We start from the raw sequence: 17,489 nt of genomic DNA, 5'->3' as shown, positions 1-17,489 counted from the left end.
AATATTTCAAGGCCATAAAAGACTGCCATATAGAAGTGCAGAGGTACAACTGGAGATCTCCACACAGGTTGATAATCAATGTCTTCTGAGATGTTATCACAACAGGGTCCAATGTCTCTAACTAGAATCTTCTACAAACGCAATTATTTTCTTTTTTCTTCAAGTGTTGGATCCAAGCAATGTTGATTATTTGTAGGGTGGATCCAACTCAAGTTTTTGATTTCTGTGTAATCCATTCTCCATTCTTACACCTCGCCACAAAACTCAATGAAAGTGTTATTACTTAAATCCTGCAGAGACACAAAAAACTGAAATCACGGCCTTCTAAGCAGAGGCTATACTTTAGCATTACATGACTTACAATGTATAGCATAAACAAGTAACACTGTCATTCACTACACTCTAAAAAGAGACTTACAGAGAGGTACCTAAAGTACATCAAAAGCAATTCAGAAGCTCAGGCTTCCTGTGATTTGAGACTTTCCTGGTATTGATTGGGGGGGGAATAAAAAGAGCTACAAACAGATTGTTTACTATTTTTTGAAGTAAAATTCCTCTTTATAAAAGCAGTGGAAATCTGGAAGCAGATGAGTCAGTAAAGTCCAAACAACATTGAAATATGTATTTTCCTTTCATCTAAAATCCATCTTTATTCAAAGATGAGTTCAAACCACTGCATACCTCATCTGCTTAAAACTGATTGACCTTCTTCTGAGTGAATTCAACATTGGAGATTTGTTTTCGCCCTGTACTCACTCTCTTATATCATGTCATTGAATGATAGGACCTGTGTTAGTTTCAGAGGTTCAAGAGGGCAGGTTCATGCAGGTAAACAAAGATTGGAAGACAGATTTCTGATTACATACTGCAGAAACAGAGCCACTCTGTGAATGAAATTTCTATTAAACACAGGGCTTGCTGTTAAAGCAATAACATTGTAAATTCATATTCAATTATAAATATGGTATGTGACAATAATGTTCTGCTATTTAAATCCTGGAGATTAATGAAGGGATTTGTGTTTTTTTTATGATAGCATAAATCAAGGCATATTTATAATTTGGCAGTTCGTGCAAATTAATATGTTTTCTTTTCATCTGTCTCATCTGATAATTCAATTTGTGTGGCATTTAAAGTCTGTTGGGGCTTGCATTGGAAACTGGAGGTTTAGTTCAAGTCCTAGACTTGCATTTCCATAACCTGTGTGCATTATGTAATGCTGCCTATGTTTGTGTATCATGTCTCAACAACAGAGTGAAAAACTGAATGTCTTCTTCTTCTTCCTCGAAGCACCCATCCAGAATAGAACATGATGTACTTACTGCCTAGTCATAGCATTTAAACACCCTGCTCACTTCAGATGTTTTTTTTCATAATGCAATGTGTCATGGTCTATCTGATTGTACAGCATTAAATCCTTTCATTAAAACTAGATCAAGAAGGCTTTGATAAGGCATCAACCTATCATAGCATTTAAAAACCCATTAAGTTTTCATTCTGTTTTTTTCTATGAGGTCTTTACTTTTCTAGTTATAGTCTGTTGCTGTATTCATGTTCTATATTACTTTTTTCTTTCAGAGTTTTTCTATGTGGAAACAGTCTCTGTGTCAGATGTAGATTGCTATGATGTCTACACACTGTAGCCTATAATCACTGTAGATGGCATCCATCTGTTGTAAAATGGATATGAACAGTTGGTGGACAAGTAGTTGTACAGATGAAGTGCTTTGCCCTGAAAACACTGACTGAAGCTTTTTTCTCCTTGAAATATAACTATAGCAGCAGATATCACATCTGTATAAAGTTGAAAATGAGACTATAGGTCATAGGACTTACAGTTATCATCACCATATTGATAACCCGCTCCTCTAGAGACATTCTGCCAAGGGGTTTATCAGAGACGGAAAGGCCGTCCGGTTCATGACAAACTCATGACTGCACTGCTGAAGTAAAAATGTTCATATAAAAATTAACAATTGCATTTTTCAATCACCAATAATGGCTGAATTGTTAACTTGTTAATTACCATTAATCCCATTTATAATCACAAATATGAGGGCTGGGGAGAATCACTGCCTTGCTCAAGGGCAACTCAGCAGTCCTTAGGAAGTGCACTGGCACCTCTCCAGCTATCAGACCAATATCCAGTCCGCACTAAGACTTGAACCAGTGACCATCCCAACCTCATTCCCGACTGAGCTACTGCTGCTACCCATACCCAATCCCTAACCCTTTGCATTTAAAAACAGGCTTTTATTTTGATTTTGAAGTCTATCTTACAACTGTTTACTTTGCTTTCTGTTTGAATACAAACCTGCAAATATTGTGCAATAAAATAAGGAACTTCCAGTAGATCGAAGGGTGATTGAACATTTCTGATTTGCTGAAGGGGGGCCGACGTGTCATTGTTTAGTTTTATGTTTTTTAGAGTTTTGATTTCTTGTCATGTTTAAGTTCTCATTTTCCCAGGTGTTGTTTTCCCGTGTTACTTTGTGTTCTTGTGTCCTTCTATGTTGTCTGTGAAGTGTACTTGACATGTGACACAATGTAATATGAACAAGTATGTGAATTGTAAGTGTGCTGCTGTAACATGTGAACTAGTGGTAAAACTAGTGTTCTTAAGGTTAGAGATTGGTTTAACATCAAAAACAATGAAGGGGTCTATTAGGGGTCATTCCTTAAGACTGTGAAAGATAAACAATTTGGTATTGAAGTGAGAACAGACCCTTAGGATACATTGGGGGAGATAAGAAGTCACCCCATGGTGAACTGTATAACCTTTGAAGTCATATGTCCTAAGGAACCACAGGGGGTGCAGGACTGTAGGAGATGCACACCTGAATGATCAAAGCCTAAATGAAGTCGTAAATGTCCTGATGTTGCTTTGACCAATACTGTATAAATACTAGCGTCTTTCTTTGTTCATGAGGGTTCACATTTGGCTGGTGACTCTCCCAGGTACCATGGCTAACCTGGACTGATGCTGTTTCTTGTCTTTGTAAATAAATGTCTTATATTACAAGCAAGTCAGTGTCAGCGGATATTTCTTCATCATCTACACATCATCATCAAAGGAGGAGTAACTGCATTTGTAATATTGTTGCCTGTGTTAATGTTTCCTAGCTCAGTCTTCTGTGTTTCCTTAGTAACTGTATATTACAAGTCTCGTCTTCATTGTTGTATTGTTTCCTGCCTTTCTCCGTTTCCCTCCTGTCTTGATTACCCTGATTGTCCTCACCTGTCTCATTAGTCTCACATGTGTCTGATTAACCCACGTCTATTTAGTCGTTTCTTCCCCTCTGTGTCTGTTCACTTCATTGGTTCATATCCTGTCTTTTATAACCTGTTCTTATGTCGGATGTGAGTTCCTAGTTTCCTGTCCCTTGACTTTCTTTCTGCTTTGGTGTTTTACTTTTGGGATATATTGTTTTTGTTTGTGCGTTTTTGTTTAAACAAAAACATGTTTTGTTTTTCTGCACTTTGGTCCTCCTCCGTGATGTTCATTACACCCCCCCCCCCCCCCACACACACACACACACACACAAATAAAAAATAAATTGGGTTCCTGAATGATCTGTCTGCCTTAATTGAAATATAATATATAGATGGCTATTAAGCTATTTTAAGTCAACATCATTGCTCATCATAAAACATATTAGAGAAAGAAAAATGTCATTGTCAAACACTAATTTCTCTTTAAAGATAAACATGTTTGTGAGATTTTGTAAAGCAAAGTTGGAAACTGAAGGAAACCTGAAATGACAGACTAGATCATTATCGATGTCATAAAAACACAATGTCCACGAGCTGCAGTTTATCAGCACTGTTGCAAAGACTGTTTCGAAAAAAAAAGAAAGAATCACAAAACACAGCCACGGGCTGCTTTGTTACCAGGAGGAATGGTTTCATGTGGAATAGTGGTTTCCCAGGCAACATGCTTCTGCCACAGTGCGCATAATGAGCTACCCTTTACTGTACTAAGCTTACTTGGCATCTTTCAGAGGCCTTTGCTGAGCCCCTTACAAATCCATTAACTGAACTCCGTACTCTAACAAAGGGGCATTTTCTGCCCATATATATTTTTTGATGAGTCCAACTCGGCATCTCTTTCATTCATTTTCAGAGCCCTGGAAAGTGATGATGGAGATCATCAAAACACTTTTATGTCAGCTTTTATGTGGAAAGTTCAAGCCCTTCTCTCTGAGCTAACAGTATAAACATCAGAGGGGCAGCCAGACGATTTTCCATCTCTATGATGAAAATTGGTGCAGGGTGGATGCGGAGATTGTTGTCCAAAGGGCCTTTAAACTGATAATGATGAGCAATTAGAGAATAACTGATGCCTTTAATGAAAGTTCTGTGATCTGCTCTACAACTTCACAGTTCTTACATAATGCAATAATAAGAGTTTTAAGGCTTCACACATCAACAGCTGGAAAAGTTTTCTTGGTCCTTACTGTATTCTTCAAGTTGTTCCAACTCCTAGAACCACTTAATGACATGTCAGTCAGCAAAAGAAAACACAGCATATCTTGTTGACGTTAGTTTGAACAGCATTTACTTGTGGTTGATGTCAGTGACTTTTTCAGATTGCAGAAATACTGATAATGTTCAAATGAATACTTCATGATATCCCCAATCACACGTACTGCACGCTGGAATTAACCCAATATACTCTGAGAACTCAAATTTTGAAGCTGTTTAGCTGGGCATCAACTTCCTTAAGTTAAACAGCGATAAAACTAAGATCCTTCTCATTGGCACTAAATCCATATTATCTAAAGTTGGCACTTTCTCCTTCACTAGATCGCTCCTTAGTTTCCCCCTCCCCACAGATTCAAAGTCTGGGTGTCATCCTCGATAGCACACTATCATTCCAATCCAATATCCATAACATTTTCCGCTCTGCATACTTCCATCTACAAACCTTCAAACGACTCCGCCCTCCCTCCCCCCAAATACTGCCTTCATTCTTATCCACAGCTGCGTCACATCCCGGATTATTTCTGCAACTCCCTCCTCCTCGGCCTCCCTCAAAAGTCCCTCCACAAGATCCAACTGGTTCAAAGCTCTGTTGCCTTGACTGTCACCAAACCCCCTAATACCAGCACATCACCTCCATCCTACTGCAACTCCACTGGTGAAACAAAGGATCGCTTTCAAACTCCTCCTGTACTCCTTCAAGGCCATCCACAACCTCGGTCCCTCCATGTCTGTCTAACCTCCTTAACGTCGTCACTCCTGTCCGCTCCCTCATATCCTCCTCCTCCATCCACCTCACTGTGCCATCTGCCTGCCTCAGCACCATGGCGGGGAGAGCCTTCAGCAGCTCTGCTCCCCAACTCTAGAACTCTCTGCCACATACAAAACATTGACTCTCCCCATTTTTAAATCCAGAGTCAAAAAGTCCACCTGTTTAAGATCCATACTGGTAATTACATTGTCCTACATCTCATTTATCCTTTTGCATGCTGATTTTATCCATTGTCCTTTTTTAATGTTGATTGTTGTACAGTGTCCTGAAAGGCACTTATATATGAAATGTATTATTATTATTATCAAGGTCAAGGTAAACTTTATTATCCCTGAGGGGCAATTTGCTGGGGACAAATGATTTTTTATATTTGTTTGTCCTGCACTTAGGCAGAGTATATCTATGACCAGATGGCAGCAGCTTGTACTCATGTGTTAAAGGGGCTGAGTGCAATTCCCAAGGACAGCTCTTTTTGTTGCCCTTGATTCTCTATACTGTAAGAGGGGGAGATCATCAAAACTAGAGCCAGCAATTTTACTGCACATTCTCACGGTTTGCTCCAACCTCTTCTTATTTTTCACATTGACACGCCCAAGACAGCAGATAAAAGAGAAGGTTCAAATAGACTAAACAAGAGTAAAACATTCTCATAAAAACACGATCGACATGAACATTTCTCAGTTTTCGATAAAAGTACTTGCTTACTGACGTACCTTTGCACAAACAACATCTGTTTGCCAATAATTGATTGTCCCCAAGTATTTGCATTTGAGTTGATTCACAGCCTGCCCATTAATTGAGGTAGAGGTAATGAATAACTACCCTGTCTTTAGTTGATATTTTGGATACAATCCAAAAACATGTTGTGTTACTATTAATGCAAGAATATACTGTATATATGTTTTATATAAGTCATCGTCCTTGCCTTTTTCATGCATTATCAAAGGGTCGCATCCATGGCCTTAGCTGTGACCCAAATTGTGTCTGACAAACAATTTCCAAATGTTTACTTTCTCTCTAAAAGTGCAGCTTTGTATGATTTCTGGAATTCCTTTGTAAATAATGCAACATCCTGTAGTACTATACACTTTAGTAATTAACCAGCTTTTTTTAAAATCAGGCTCAACCAAGATTTGAAGTCAGATCCACGCAGTGAAATTCACCATAAAATCCATAAATATAGTTTTGTCAGTTTTGGAAACGTTTCTGAAATTGGATCAGAGCATACAGTACGTGCTTAGTTTTTTTTTTTTTGGAGAAAACCAAACCAAATTCTGGTGCTAATGTCTTCAATAGAAAATGTTGAGGTATCCATGCTGTAAGCAAGTTTCATCTGCCAGCTAAATCTAACATGTTCTGCTGGGTTCTCACGAAATCAATGGAGTAACTGCAAACACTAACACCTAAAGAGATGGTGATTCATTCAGAAAAAACGACTTCTTCTGACTTGAATACGAGAATCTGAAATCTATGATGACTTTAAATGTGGTGCTCAACAAAATTAAGAATGTGGTTATTTGTATGTATTTTTCTTCATGTCAAAAAACATACAATGTGACTTGTCAAAATTGCCATGCAGCTTTTACCACAGTGGGAATCTGAAGCTGTGTGTAAAGATTGTGATGGGCATGTGACTTACATACTCTGAATAAACTGAAAAAACTTCTGACAGTACCCCAGGTTGTAAGCATGGTTTAATTTCCACAAATTAAGGCCTTTTTTATTCTGTCCGATTTTAATAAGATTTGCAATGTTGAAACTGTTTTCATTACCTAACTGGCTTTGCAGTTCTGTATCTGTGCCGGACAAGATATCTGGTTCGGGCAGGGTGATAATCAGCTCTGTGCCTCTGTTGCTTGAGGCATTAAAACACACCATGATTGGTTTTGTACAAAAATGTAGCCTTTTTCAACCTTTCTCATAAGTGCCCCTGTTGCAAAATAAGGTCCCATTCATAATACCTGGAGGTCGAAGTCGTATATTTGTTTCCCCATCTGTGAAGAGTTGGTCAGCATGGTCAGCGGCTTGCTTAATTATTACTGGCATAATATTTTGAACTGAATTATTTTAAAGCAATGGCACATTTCCTTCAAACGCAAAGCTGACAAAGTTGATAAAGTCAGTCAGAACAGTAATCCCATTGTTGTCAGTCTCATTGGTGTAGCTGTATGCCCCCTTTATCAGATTCTCTTTATGGACAGTTAGCAATTGTGTTATCATGTGAGAAATTGTTCCAAGACACTTTTAAGAAGCAGACTCTGAATCTACAAATGTTGATGTGATGTGAATTTCAGGCCGATGGTAACATGGCCTAATGCTATTCTTACTGGAAACAACACTAGTGCCTCCATGAGTGGTTGTGGAGCACGATGTTCTAGGTTAGTAAGACCAGCAGGAACAAAGGAGCCCTTTGGACTGACTTCATGTTGTTGTTGTTGCTTAGTCACAAACACAGCAGCTTGGAAGAACTTTCATTTGCTGTTGATTTTGGCATTTTAATGTTGCAATGAAGCTTCTTGATTTGGTGTGTGTGTATGTGTGTATGTGTGTGTAGGTGTGTGTGTGTGTGTGTGTGCGCGCATCTGTTTTAGAAGCAAGTAGAAAATAAGAAATCTAACTTTTTGAATCACAGCTCTTTCAGAATGATTATGATTGAGGACCTGTGCTGAAACACAATATTGTGCCAATCAACCACTCGCATAAATGAATCAACTCATCTTGGTTAAACAACAACACTCAGTTGAATAGAATGTGCTTTAATGTAATTTCAGGGTTTTTTTTACAATTACATTTTGGTAATAACATGTTGTAGTGCTACATAACTTCATATATGATGATGGTACAACAAATCAATCTCTTATTAACAATTCTTTATTCACAAGTCTAATATAACATAGGCCTCGCTCTTCTCCATAATAATAATAATAATCCACAGGAATTTATCGCTCAGGATCAAGGCCAATATAAAATGTGATGTCATCAAGCCATTATTGTAATTGTAATGTACACTACCAAAGAAAGAAACCAATTCCGTGTGTAAAATAGACATTAAAGGACCAACATACAGCAAACAAAACTGTTCACATATATCTGATTCAAACTGACCTAAAAAGTTTCGCCATTTTGCTAATAAGCTCCACGACTAGACACGAGGTAAAACTGGAATAAATATTAGAGATGCTTTTGAAAATGGAGAGAGGTCAGAACGCAAAAAGGTTTCTCTTTTAAACATACTTAATAAAGAAGAGGGCAGATAACATGCAGGTGCCTTGGACTTTTTTCTCGTTTTTACCCCATGTACCTGTATCAAATATCGAATTCTTAACCTGCCCACCAACATATCCATCCATCCTGTTTTCATGAGAAAAGAACGTTATAGAGGGGTGTCCAGAGGTTAAAAAAAAAAAAAAAAAAAAAAAAAAGCAAAAATATAAATTGAGTTACTTTACGTTCAGCTGCATTGACTCACATGGTTCATGGTTCGAATCCCTGTCAGACTAGAGTCTTTTTGTGTGGAGTTTGCATGTTGTCCCGTGCATGCATGGGTTCTCTCCAGGTAGTCGGGCTTCCTCCCACAGTCCAAAGACATGTTCGTTGGGTCAACTGGTGACTCTAAAATGGCCCGGACTGAATGTCAGGGTAGATGGTATATCAGCCCTGTGATTGATGGGCGAGGAGTCCAATGACAACTGGGATCAACTTCAGGCCAGACGAGAAAAAGCGGTAAAAGATAATAGATGGATAGTTTAGGGTGAAATTGTCCTGACATATCGTATATCAACAACGTATTGTTTAAATGTTTGTTACTTCTGTCTCTGAGAACATGATTCATGATTTTCCACTGCTGATACATTTGGTGCTTTTTAACACACTCTTACACCAGAGATCCGTCAGATGGTGTAAAATAATGGGGGGAAACAGGTTTTTAATTTGCAGTTCATTCTCACTGTTGTGGCACAAAATCACTTTAGTGTGATCCAAAGGTGTCATGTTTTAGGTTTACTCACACATCAAAAGTGGCTGAATGGAAATGAGCACTTGCGATACCAAACCACTGTTCACACATCATCTGAAGGTATGTCAACCTCAAGTTTAGTTTTTCATTGAAGTTTCTACCCATCAAGATCACACTATCCTTTCTTCTCGAAGAAATGTCTTGAATCTTATTTGGTTCTGTGTTTTGCACAAGTGAGAAATTTGACGACTTACATGGTGATGGGAAGTGGAAATGTGGAGAGGCCAGGTGAATAATGAATGAGGCTTCTTGACTGATGGGCAGTAAAAACTTATGGCAGCACCCATCTCCTCCTTCGAGTCATTGGATCAATAACATTAAAGCCTACTTTTATGCTCTGTTTTAATATTTAGCACTTCAACAATAAATAATGTTAGAATTTAAACATGAATCACTGAAACAAATCTTTGTATTTCTCAAACCTTTTAATTATTGTGAGGCCAAAAATGTCAAGTAAAAAAGTTTAATTACACTTTTCACATATTGTCAAACCATATTAATTGATCAGTTATTTATATATTAAACATTTTAGAACAGAAAACAAAATGTGTCCTATCACATAACCCAGCCAAACAATCACTATGGCTGTGGTCAATACAGCAGCTGCTATAAATGACCAGTCACTCCCAAACAACAGCCTGAGATATGCAGTACTATTGCATCGTAGCTAATTCAACCTGAGCTCAACCTCCCTTCAATATAGTGTATTAGCTAATGAGCCTCAGCTGCTGACTGCAGCTGGCCAACAGTAACCGATCTTACACTGGACACTGACTCAGACGTCCTGCAGAAATAAATTAACTCATAGTGTTTGTGGAGGTCCTGGATTTAATGATCCAGCCAATAGGATGACATCATACATGGAAAAAAAGGCATTACTGAAAGCTAGGCACCTGTTCCAGGAAAATAGTCAAACGGGGCCTGATAAGACAAATGCTTCATTTGAGAAAAAAAAAAAAAAAAAAAGTATCAGTGATTAAAAGAAATCTATAAATAGGCATTAGAGTTACAGAATCAGTATCCACAAAATGATAGAACATGAAAGATTAAGAACCCAAAACTGTGTTAAAAATAAAAAAGAACTAAAAAAAAGATCTACTATATGAATTGGCAGTAACCAGACACACTGGCTATTTCAACATCTTTAAAAAAAATACAAAAATGTGTAAAAGCTCCTCCAGCAAACACTAAGATGACAGACAGGCTGAAATGCACTTTGATGGATTTCAGCACAGTACAGCTTCTTCAAATTGATCACGAAGCACAGCTCCAGACATCGTCCTCTTCAGTGGTCAACCTGCGGCTGAAGACAGGCTGAATTTAAAACTATACTTGTACAGCTGTGAGAAAGGATCAACCAGCTGGTCAATGAGTACATACAGTCATTTAGGTTTTTTTGTACAAAAGAATGCTGTATCAGGTAGTTATGAAGTCAAAAAAGAAATCCTTATATTTTTGAATTGCTGGCCATCTATGACAGACATGCAGTCGGTGTAAACTATACGAGGTTTTTTTTTCAGAGAACATTTTAACCGCTGGACTTTACATCGCCTGCAAACTGTTTTTTTTTTTTTTTAGGGGGGAGGGGGCTTGGAAGGTTTCACCTAAACTCTAGGTTAGAGAACAGGTGTTAAGAAGGAACATTCAGGAAAAAAAAACAACAGCATGTTCAACTGATTAAGAAATTTCAACATCCTTCAACCTCATCAGCTGAGTGAGGAGCTTATTTTCTTGACACTGTAAAAAAAAAAAAAAAAAAAAAGCAGAGCTTGTTCGGGCCACGTGTCGTCTTTAAGTCCGGTGGTGAAAAATGAGTCAATCAGTCAATCCCCGCTTTCCCCCAAGTCAGAGGCAGGTTCGCACAACATTTCTGTCAGGGTCCATGAGCTTGACAAAGATAGCAAATGTTCTTTTTTTTTTTTTTTTTTTTTGTAATACAGTGACCTTTATGTGCATTCTCTCTGTGGCACAGTGAGCTCTGGTGGGCTTCATTGGTAAAGCAGCAGCAGCAGCAGCAGCAGCAGCAGCAGGAGTGCCGTCGCTACCTAGATGCATCAGGGATGAGTCTCTTAAACCATTGGGCCACAGCCATGTCTACTCTCATCACCAACGTGACCCCGATCAGAAGAGACACGCTGCTCACCAGGAACCCCGAGGCCTCGAACATTAACCTGGGAGGAGAGTGATGCAGACAAATTTGAAAAGACGAAACATTTGAAATTCTCTCTAGAAGCAGATGTAAATATGGACTTGGACAGAGAAGCAGACTTTTACTAATGTGCATTAACTCAAAAGCCTACATCAGGTACGTGGTTGGCAGTAACTACGGGTCCATTTCCTCAAAAGCATTTACTGTTAGTGAGTTTATGTGAGCTGGAAAATCTATTCAGACACTTACTTGGGTGCAAAAACCTTCCACACCATTAGGTGTCTCCTGAGGATAGCAGCTGCACACACTGAGGCGAAGACCTGGGGAGCAGTGCACAGATAGTGACTGGAGGGATGGGATACTATTACAGATGAAGATGAGACTGAACAAAAGGAAACAAAATCATCACTCTAAAAGAATAAATCAAGTCATTGGTTTCTGTTTAGCTCTTTCGTAAAAAAAAAAAAAAAAGAAGAAGAAGAACAAACCGCAAATCCTTAATGAATAATAACAGTGTGTATAGATGTAGGAAATACAAAAGCCTTGTGTGTGTTTTTTTTTAAGGTACCTGAGCCCCGAGTATAAAGAGGTAGCGTGTTGAGAGTTGTAAAAGTGCAGAGCTGAAGTGTTGGGGGTTTTCTCTCAGTCTCATCTCCATCACAGCGTCGTCTCCTTCTTCTCCACACGCTCTGCTTCCCCTGCTGCCGCGTACCTCGCACACCAGAGGCCAGAAGAGCAGCAGCGGGCAGCTCACTGAAGACACGGACACATGGACACCACCACAGATCAAAGAGTGAAAACTAAACACAAATACAAATTCCACATTTCTTTTCATTTTCGATGTGGCAGAAATTGAGGTGAACGTATAAATCAGAATTTTTTTAATCACGTGTATTCCAAAAATAAAGATGTTTTGAATTAGGACTGCAAAACATTTTTCACTTTTAAAAAAAAATAATATCAAAATATATTTCTCAATTTCTCCCGGTTTCACTTAAAGAAATAAACTACATTCACTGCTTCGATATGTTACATCACTTCATCTGGACATCTTTATTTCATTACTTTAAATGATCAAATGTGCATTTTGTTCTAAATTACTATTCATTTCCAGATAAACTTTATTCCTAAAAAAATAATAATAATAAAAAATTGTATCACTTTTTAAATAACTAATTTCACCATTTATTTCAAGCTGATAACAAATGTACCTGCGAACAAGATGTGTGAGGCAAACGTGTTGAGAGTAACCAGCGAAGCAGGCAGTACGGTGCCAGTGTGTCCATCAGGGAATCCGACGAAGGCAGCACTCCACTGGATGGACGGGAAGGTGGGAAGGTGACCTGTTGCATGGAAAAACTGGGTGGCAGCCAAAGACCACAACATGACAGGAGTCCAGGGCACAATGAAGCCACCTGAGGGAAATAGTAAGAGGAATGTGAGAAGGGTAAAGATGACATTGATGACATCAAAAAGGGAGAAAAAAAAGCAAAGGTAAATCTCACTGGAATTTGTTCCATGCAGGCCACTGAGGGTGATGGAGGAGGCGTGGATGTGCAACAGAGCTCCCATTTCAAGCAGCAGCAGTAGAAAGGAGACAGCCATGCCCTCTGGGTGCAGCAGCAGAAGACCGATTCCCAGCAGGCCACAAAAGAGCAGCAGAGGGGCAGAGTAAACGGTTCCCAGGCCATAGGCTTCCACCGCAGGCCGGCCGTCCACCTCGCCGCCCCCGCTCAGCTCCCCGTCGTCCAAGGAACGACGCATGCGCTGGTAGATTTGCGGGATGAGATGGTGCAGCTCAGCTTGGGGGCTCATCCCGGTACTGGCCCGATAGCTGGGCGGGGGTAGAGACGAATTTCTGGCTGGAGCTGCCGTCCTCGTCTTCACGAAGACAGTGAGGGGGTCGAGCCAGATTAGGAGCAGGCCCAGTCCGAGGAGGAGGAAGGCGGTTCTCGGGAGGGCCAGCTGGCCCAGGCTGATCAGCTCGGCGAGATTCCTGAAGCTGTCCTCTGGAGTGGCGCTGACGGCCCAGTGGAGCCCGAGGCTCACAGACAGCAGTGGTAGGATCCAGCGGGCAGCGAACACGGTCCCCCCTGAGGAGTTGAGGTTACCATAGTGACGGAGGCAGCGTCTCAGCAAGTAAGTCCACAAGCCGAGGGAACAGACGGAGAGGATGTAGTGGAGGTTCTTCCGCTGGGCATCCTGCAACCGGGACAGAGGGGCGAGGAACGGGGATGGGCGACAGGAGCCCTGTTCTTCACGACAGCCGTGGAAGGAGAGGGAGAGGTAGAGGCTGGCAACGAGAACTCCTAAGCAGGCCAGGAGGGTGCCGCTCTCTTTCCTCACAATCGACGGGGACAAGGTTGCAGCAGGAAGGAGGCCTGCAGGTTTCAGAGGGTCGTGGCTGGGGGGCAGGAGCAGGCCATCCCAGTTGAGATGGATGGGAATGTAGAGGGCGAGAGAGAGCACCAGAAAGGTCACAACGCGGCCTTCGGCGATCACATAGCTATCCGAGAGCAGGGAGGCACAGCGCAGGAGCGGCACCAGGAGAGGTGGGACGAGAAGGTGGCGCAGGGTCAGCCAGCTGGCAAACTTTTTGGACCCGTTCTTAGCAACGGTTATAGTCCTGGATTGACGTGCCCAGCGGAGAAAGAGCAGTTCAGAGCAGAGGGCAGCAGCTGCCAGGCACCACGCAACCTCGACGTAACCCTGGGTGAAGAGCTGACCAGCAGCCACGCAAACTCCCGCTGCCAGAGCCACCGCGGCCGGGGCCTTAAGTCCCGGACCGTTCTCACTGGTCAATACGAGGGACAGCTCGGAGAGGAGGAAACAAGTCAAGCAGGCGAACGCCAGGATAGCTAAACCCGCTGCCATCTTGACCGGGTTGAACTGAGCCCAGGTGGCTCTGCAGGTGTCTCTGACAGAGGTGAGGTAGGCCTGCAGGGAGGCGGCCAGCCGTGGGGAGGAAGAGCGTCCCTCCCTGACTGTGCTGAGGTACTCAGACGAGAGCTGGGAGAATTCCTCCTTCAGCTTCGAGAGGCTCTCTGGTGAGATATCTTTGGCCATGCTCGAGTATGTCTCCAGGAAACGGTTGACCTGCAGAAACAGCGAGGGGTGATATGTGATTTTTTTTTTTTTGTTCCCCCCCTGTGTGGAGACATTAAAACGCTTCCATCTGAGCAGAGTACCTGTTTAGCATTGATCCACAGCGCCTCCAGCTGGCTGAAGCCTCCAGTTGCACCCTTTGTCTGCTCATGAGGAGGGAACACAGGCAAGAGAACCTGACCCACGCTGCTGTAAGGGATGGGAACTCCCAGCAGGAGAGCCAGTGTGGGCACCAGGTCTGTTTGAGGGACCACATCTGGTTCACTCTGTAAACAAGATACAAAAGTTAGATCAGTGCTCAGATTTTCTGACATTTAAAGGCAGGTAGGTCGTTTCTCTCTCTCTCTCTCTCTCTCTCTCTCTCTCTGAGAGAGGTTTAAGAGCATCACTTCGGTGGAGTCGTCTCTAAACTGTCAGCAGATTTTTAAATAAATAAACTAAAGCAGCCAACCTGTTCAGCCTCCACATATATTTATCCAGTGAGTGGAAGTGTTTGTCCCCGTCTTAGTGAACAATCATCTCCCTTTCCTTGTTATAGTGATACATTCTGCGTACTTACTCGACCCCCGTGGTTTTTTGCAGTCTTCTATATAATACCTCAATTACACTGCAATTATGAAAATGTCCCTTTTTGCTGGTGGGAGATCCACTTTTATTCCTGAAACGACTGCGACCTCCTGCCAGCATCCTTTGATAAGATTCAGGGAAGCAGCGGAGCATGAAGAGAGAGATCAACGTGCACGGAAAGGAAAGGCTGATGTTTCATCTTCGAACGGCAAAAACTCGGCTGACTGAGTGAAATGTGGAGGATGTATGTGGAGTAGTGGGTAGTTCCTGTGGGTAGTTCCTGGATGACAAAGGCATTGGTGCTACAGACTGTCTGTTTTGTTCCCCTGACCTCAATCCAACTGGACTTTACAGAGAGCATTTTCGGTTTGAATTTGAATCCAGTCCTCAAATGGATTCATGACTTTAGGATCACAGGAGAGAGTTTTACGTCTTTATTGAAGGGCTTCATTCATACAAACAAACAAACATTCACTGACCCGAGAAGGTGGTCCAGGAAACAGCGGGGAAGGACTATAGAGGAAAATAGCAGCATCAGTCTCCTTCTGACTTTCTCCTCCATGATCCCCGGTGTCTGTCATCCCATGATCTCCCATCACCACCAGGAGAGTGTCGTTTTGTAAACGGTCAATCACAGATCTGGAAGAGGAGTACGAAAATGTAATGTTTTGGATGAGTACGTCACGTTTTTCGGATGATTTTCGTTCAGCATCTTACAACAGCAGTGCTTGGTGATGTCTACTCTATGACAGCACAGGATGGTGATGCAGCTGAGGGATGATGTGAAACACGCTGATTAGCAGCTGCACTGGTGTCTGACCTGATGACTTCGTCCATCTGGGCGAGCTTGTCTGCCATGGCCGGGTGGTCGGGACCAAACCTGTGACCACAGTGATCCACTCCAAGGAAATGGGCAACCAGGACATCCCAATCATCCCCCACCACTGTCAAAACCAACAGCAAGTGACGGAGAGATGTGAAGCACAAGTAAACGACGAGAACAAAATCCACTAATACACCCCTTTGAAGAGCACACAAATCAAAAATCACACTGAGTAGAGACATACTAGTTGTGTAGAGGTGCTGGAGGATCCCGTTGTCCACCGTGTGTAGATCCTTAACATTAAAAGAAGGGAATGGCAGAGAGCGGTGGAACTTCTTGGGAAAAAGATTCTCCCAAGTGTCATCGCCCATGAACACAACTCTTTTGCCTGTCAGAGAGTACACAATGAAAAAGAACTCAATGCAACGCTCCAAATCCATTCTCACTCCTTTTTATTCTGTGTGGGAATCCCTAGAGAGGCCCCATCAGCCATCAAGCTTTTTTTTTTTTTGCTGTATTCTGCTGGTATTGCTGTGTAACTACTCACCGACTTGACCAAATTGGTGGATGAGATTGTCCTCCAATATGGCACTGGATGCAAAGTTATTACCCACATCCACGAAAGTAGGCAAAGAACCTGTAGTAAAGCCCTTAATCCTCTGCATTGTGGTCGTCGGCGGGTCAGCACGAAATGGGTAGAGGCGGCTGTTTAAAGGCCTGGATGACACCGTCTCCTCCAGCACGGGCAGCTTGTTCTCGTATGGACGGGGCTCCGTGTTGTTCGGGTCAAAACGGGCAAAGTCAATCTTGAGGGCGTCAATAATGAGAAGCACGACCTTACGGAAACGCGGTTTGGCGCGGCAGAAGTCCACGGGCTCCTCTCCGGGCTGCAGCACGTCTTCGCAGGTGCTGGTCCTGTTCACCTCCAGCCTCACAAGCAGAAACCCACCCACGAACAGGTAGAGGCCAACAAAGTACACCGCACACAGCCAGAGGAGGAGGGACAGCACCGGGAGTCTCTTCATCCTTCACAAAGAACAACATAGTTTGTAATGGTGATATTGGAAAATATTGATTCTCACCAACAACAAATTCAAAATTATGTTAAATGAATACACCTGCAACACAAGAGGTTAATGCTATTTACGCGTATCATTACAGAAACCTCAACTCCCACAAATAGCACACGTCCCACGTCAATCTGATATTATTAATTAACCCATGAGAAAACACAGGAGACGCTTTTCCTTAATAAGTTAATGCAGTTAGCCACAGCTAGCGTGCATAGCTCTTGTCACTGACCTTGCAGCCGTCGGCTTTTCGTCCTCTCCCGGCCGGAGGGCGGACGTTAATGTGTCTGTTAATAACACAGGTGCAGGTGTATCAGGTAAACAGAGAACAAGGGTACACAGCCCTCACCTTCATTGGAACTCCTTTACAATGAGATAAGAAACCTGGTGACAGCTCGGAACCTAAGCGTGCATGCAACGCGCCGGATACGTGTGGCGGTCGTTTTTAATGTAACACATTTTTTTGAGAGCCTTTTCCTCCCTCATTTTGAATTTACAGGCAAAAT

At 42.0% G+C, this 17,489-nt stretch overlaps 1 protein-coding gene across 5 annotated transcripts; it reads right to left on the bottom strand.

Annotated features, from left to right (window-relative positions):
• Positions 1–9,675: 9,675 nt before the first annotated feature.
• On the bottom strand, positions 9,676–17,424 carry pigo (phosphatidylinositol glycan anchor biosynthesis, class O). 5 transcript variants are annotated; one of them, XM_079364712.1, is made up of 12 exons: positions 17,032–17,180; positions 16,461–16,939; positions 16,158–16,301; positions 15,911–16,034; positions 15,570–15,729; positions 14,607–14,789; positions 12,924–14,514; positions 12,630–12,833; positions 11,987–12,171; positions 11,668–11,738; positions 11,315–11,440; positions 9,676–10,572 (listed from the first exon to the last, which is right to left on the bottom strand). In XM_079364712.1, exons 1-12 carry the CDS (start codon positions 17,067–17,069, stop codon positions 10,524–10,526), a joined length of 3,354 nt encoding a protein of 1,117 aa, XP_079220838.1. In that variant the 5' UTR covers positions 17,070–17,180; the 3' UTR covers positions 9,676–10,523. The 5 variants fall into 5 exon arrangements, with proteins under 5 accessions (XP_079220838.1, XP_079220835.1, XP_079220836.1 ...); XM_079364709.1 differs by lacking the exon at positions 17,032–17,180 and adding an exon at positions 17,216–17,424 and having other exon boundaries at positions 12,630–14,514; XM_079364710.1 differs by lacking the exon at positions 17,032–17,180 and adding an exon at positions 17,333–17,424 and having other exon boundaries at positions 12,630–14,514.
• Between the last annotated feature and the right edge of the window lie 65 nt (positions 17,425–17,489).

Source organism: Symphodus melops (genome assembly GCF_947650265.1).
Source record: "Symphodus melops genome assembly, chromosome: 16".
Classification (NCBI taxonomy): domain Eukaryota; kingdom Metazoa; phylum Chordata; class Actinopteri; order Labriformes; family Labridae; genus Symphodus; species Symphodus melops.
The sequence above is the reverse complement of the archived record's forward strand: the minus strand, read 5'-3'. Positions and strand labels throughout refer to the sequence as shown.

Bases quoted from the DNA above. Each gene is read 5' to 3' on its own strand.
- pigo (XM_079364708.1), bottom strand. From the start codon at position 17,069: ATGATACGCGTAAATAGCATTAACCTCTTGTGTTGCAG. The intron at 16,035-16,157 runs GTATGTCTCTAC...TGGTTTTGACAG, and splicing joins CCAGCACCTCTACACAACTA to TGGTGGGGGATGATTGGGAT. The intron at 11,739-11,986 runs GTACCTTAAAAA...ACTGCTCCCCAG, and splicing joins TCTTTATACTCGGGGCTCAG to GTCTTCGCCTCAGTGTGTGC.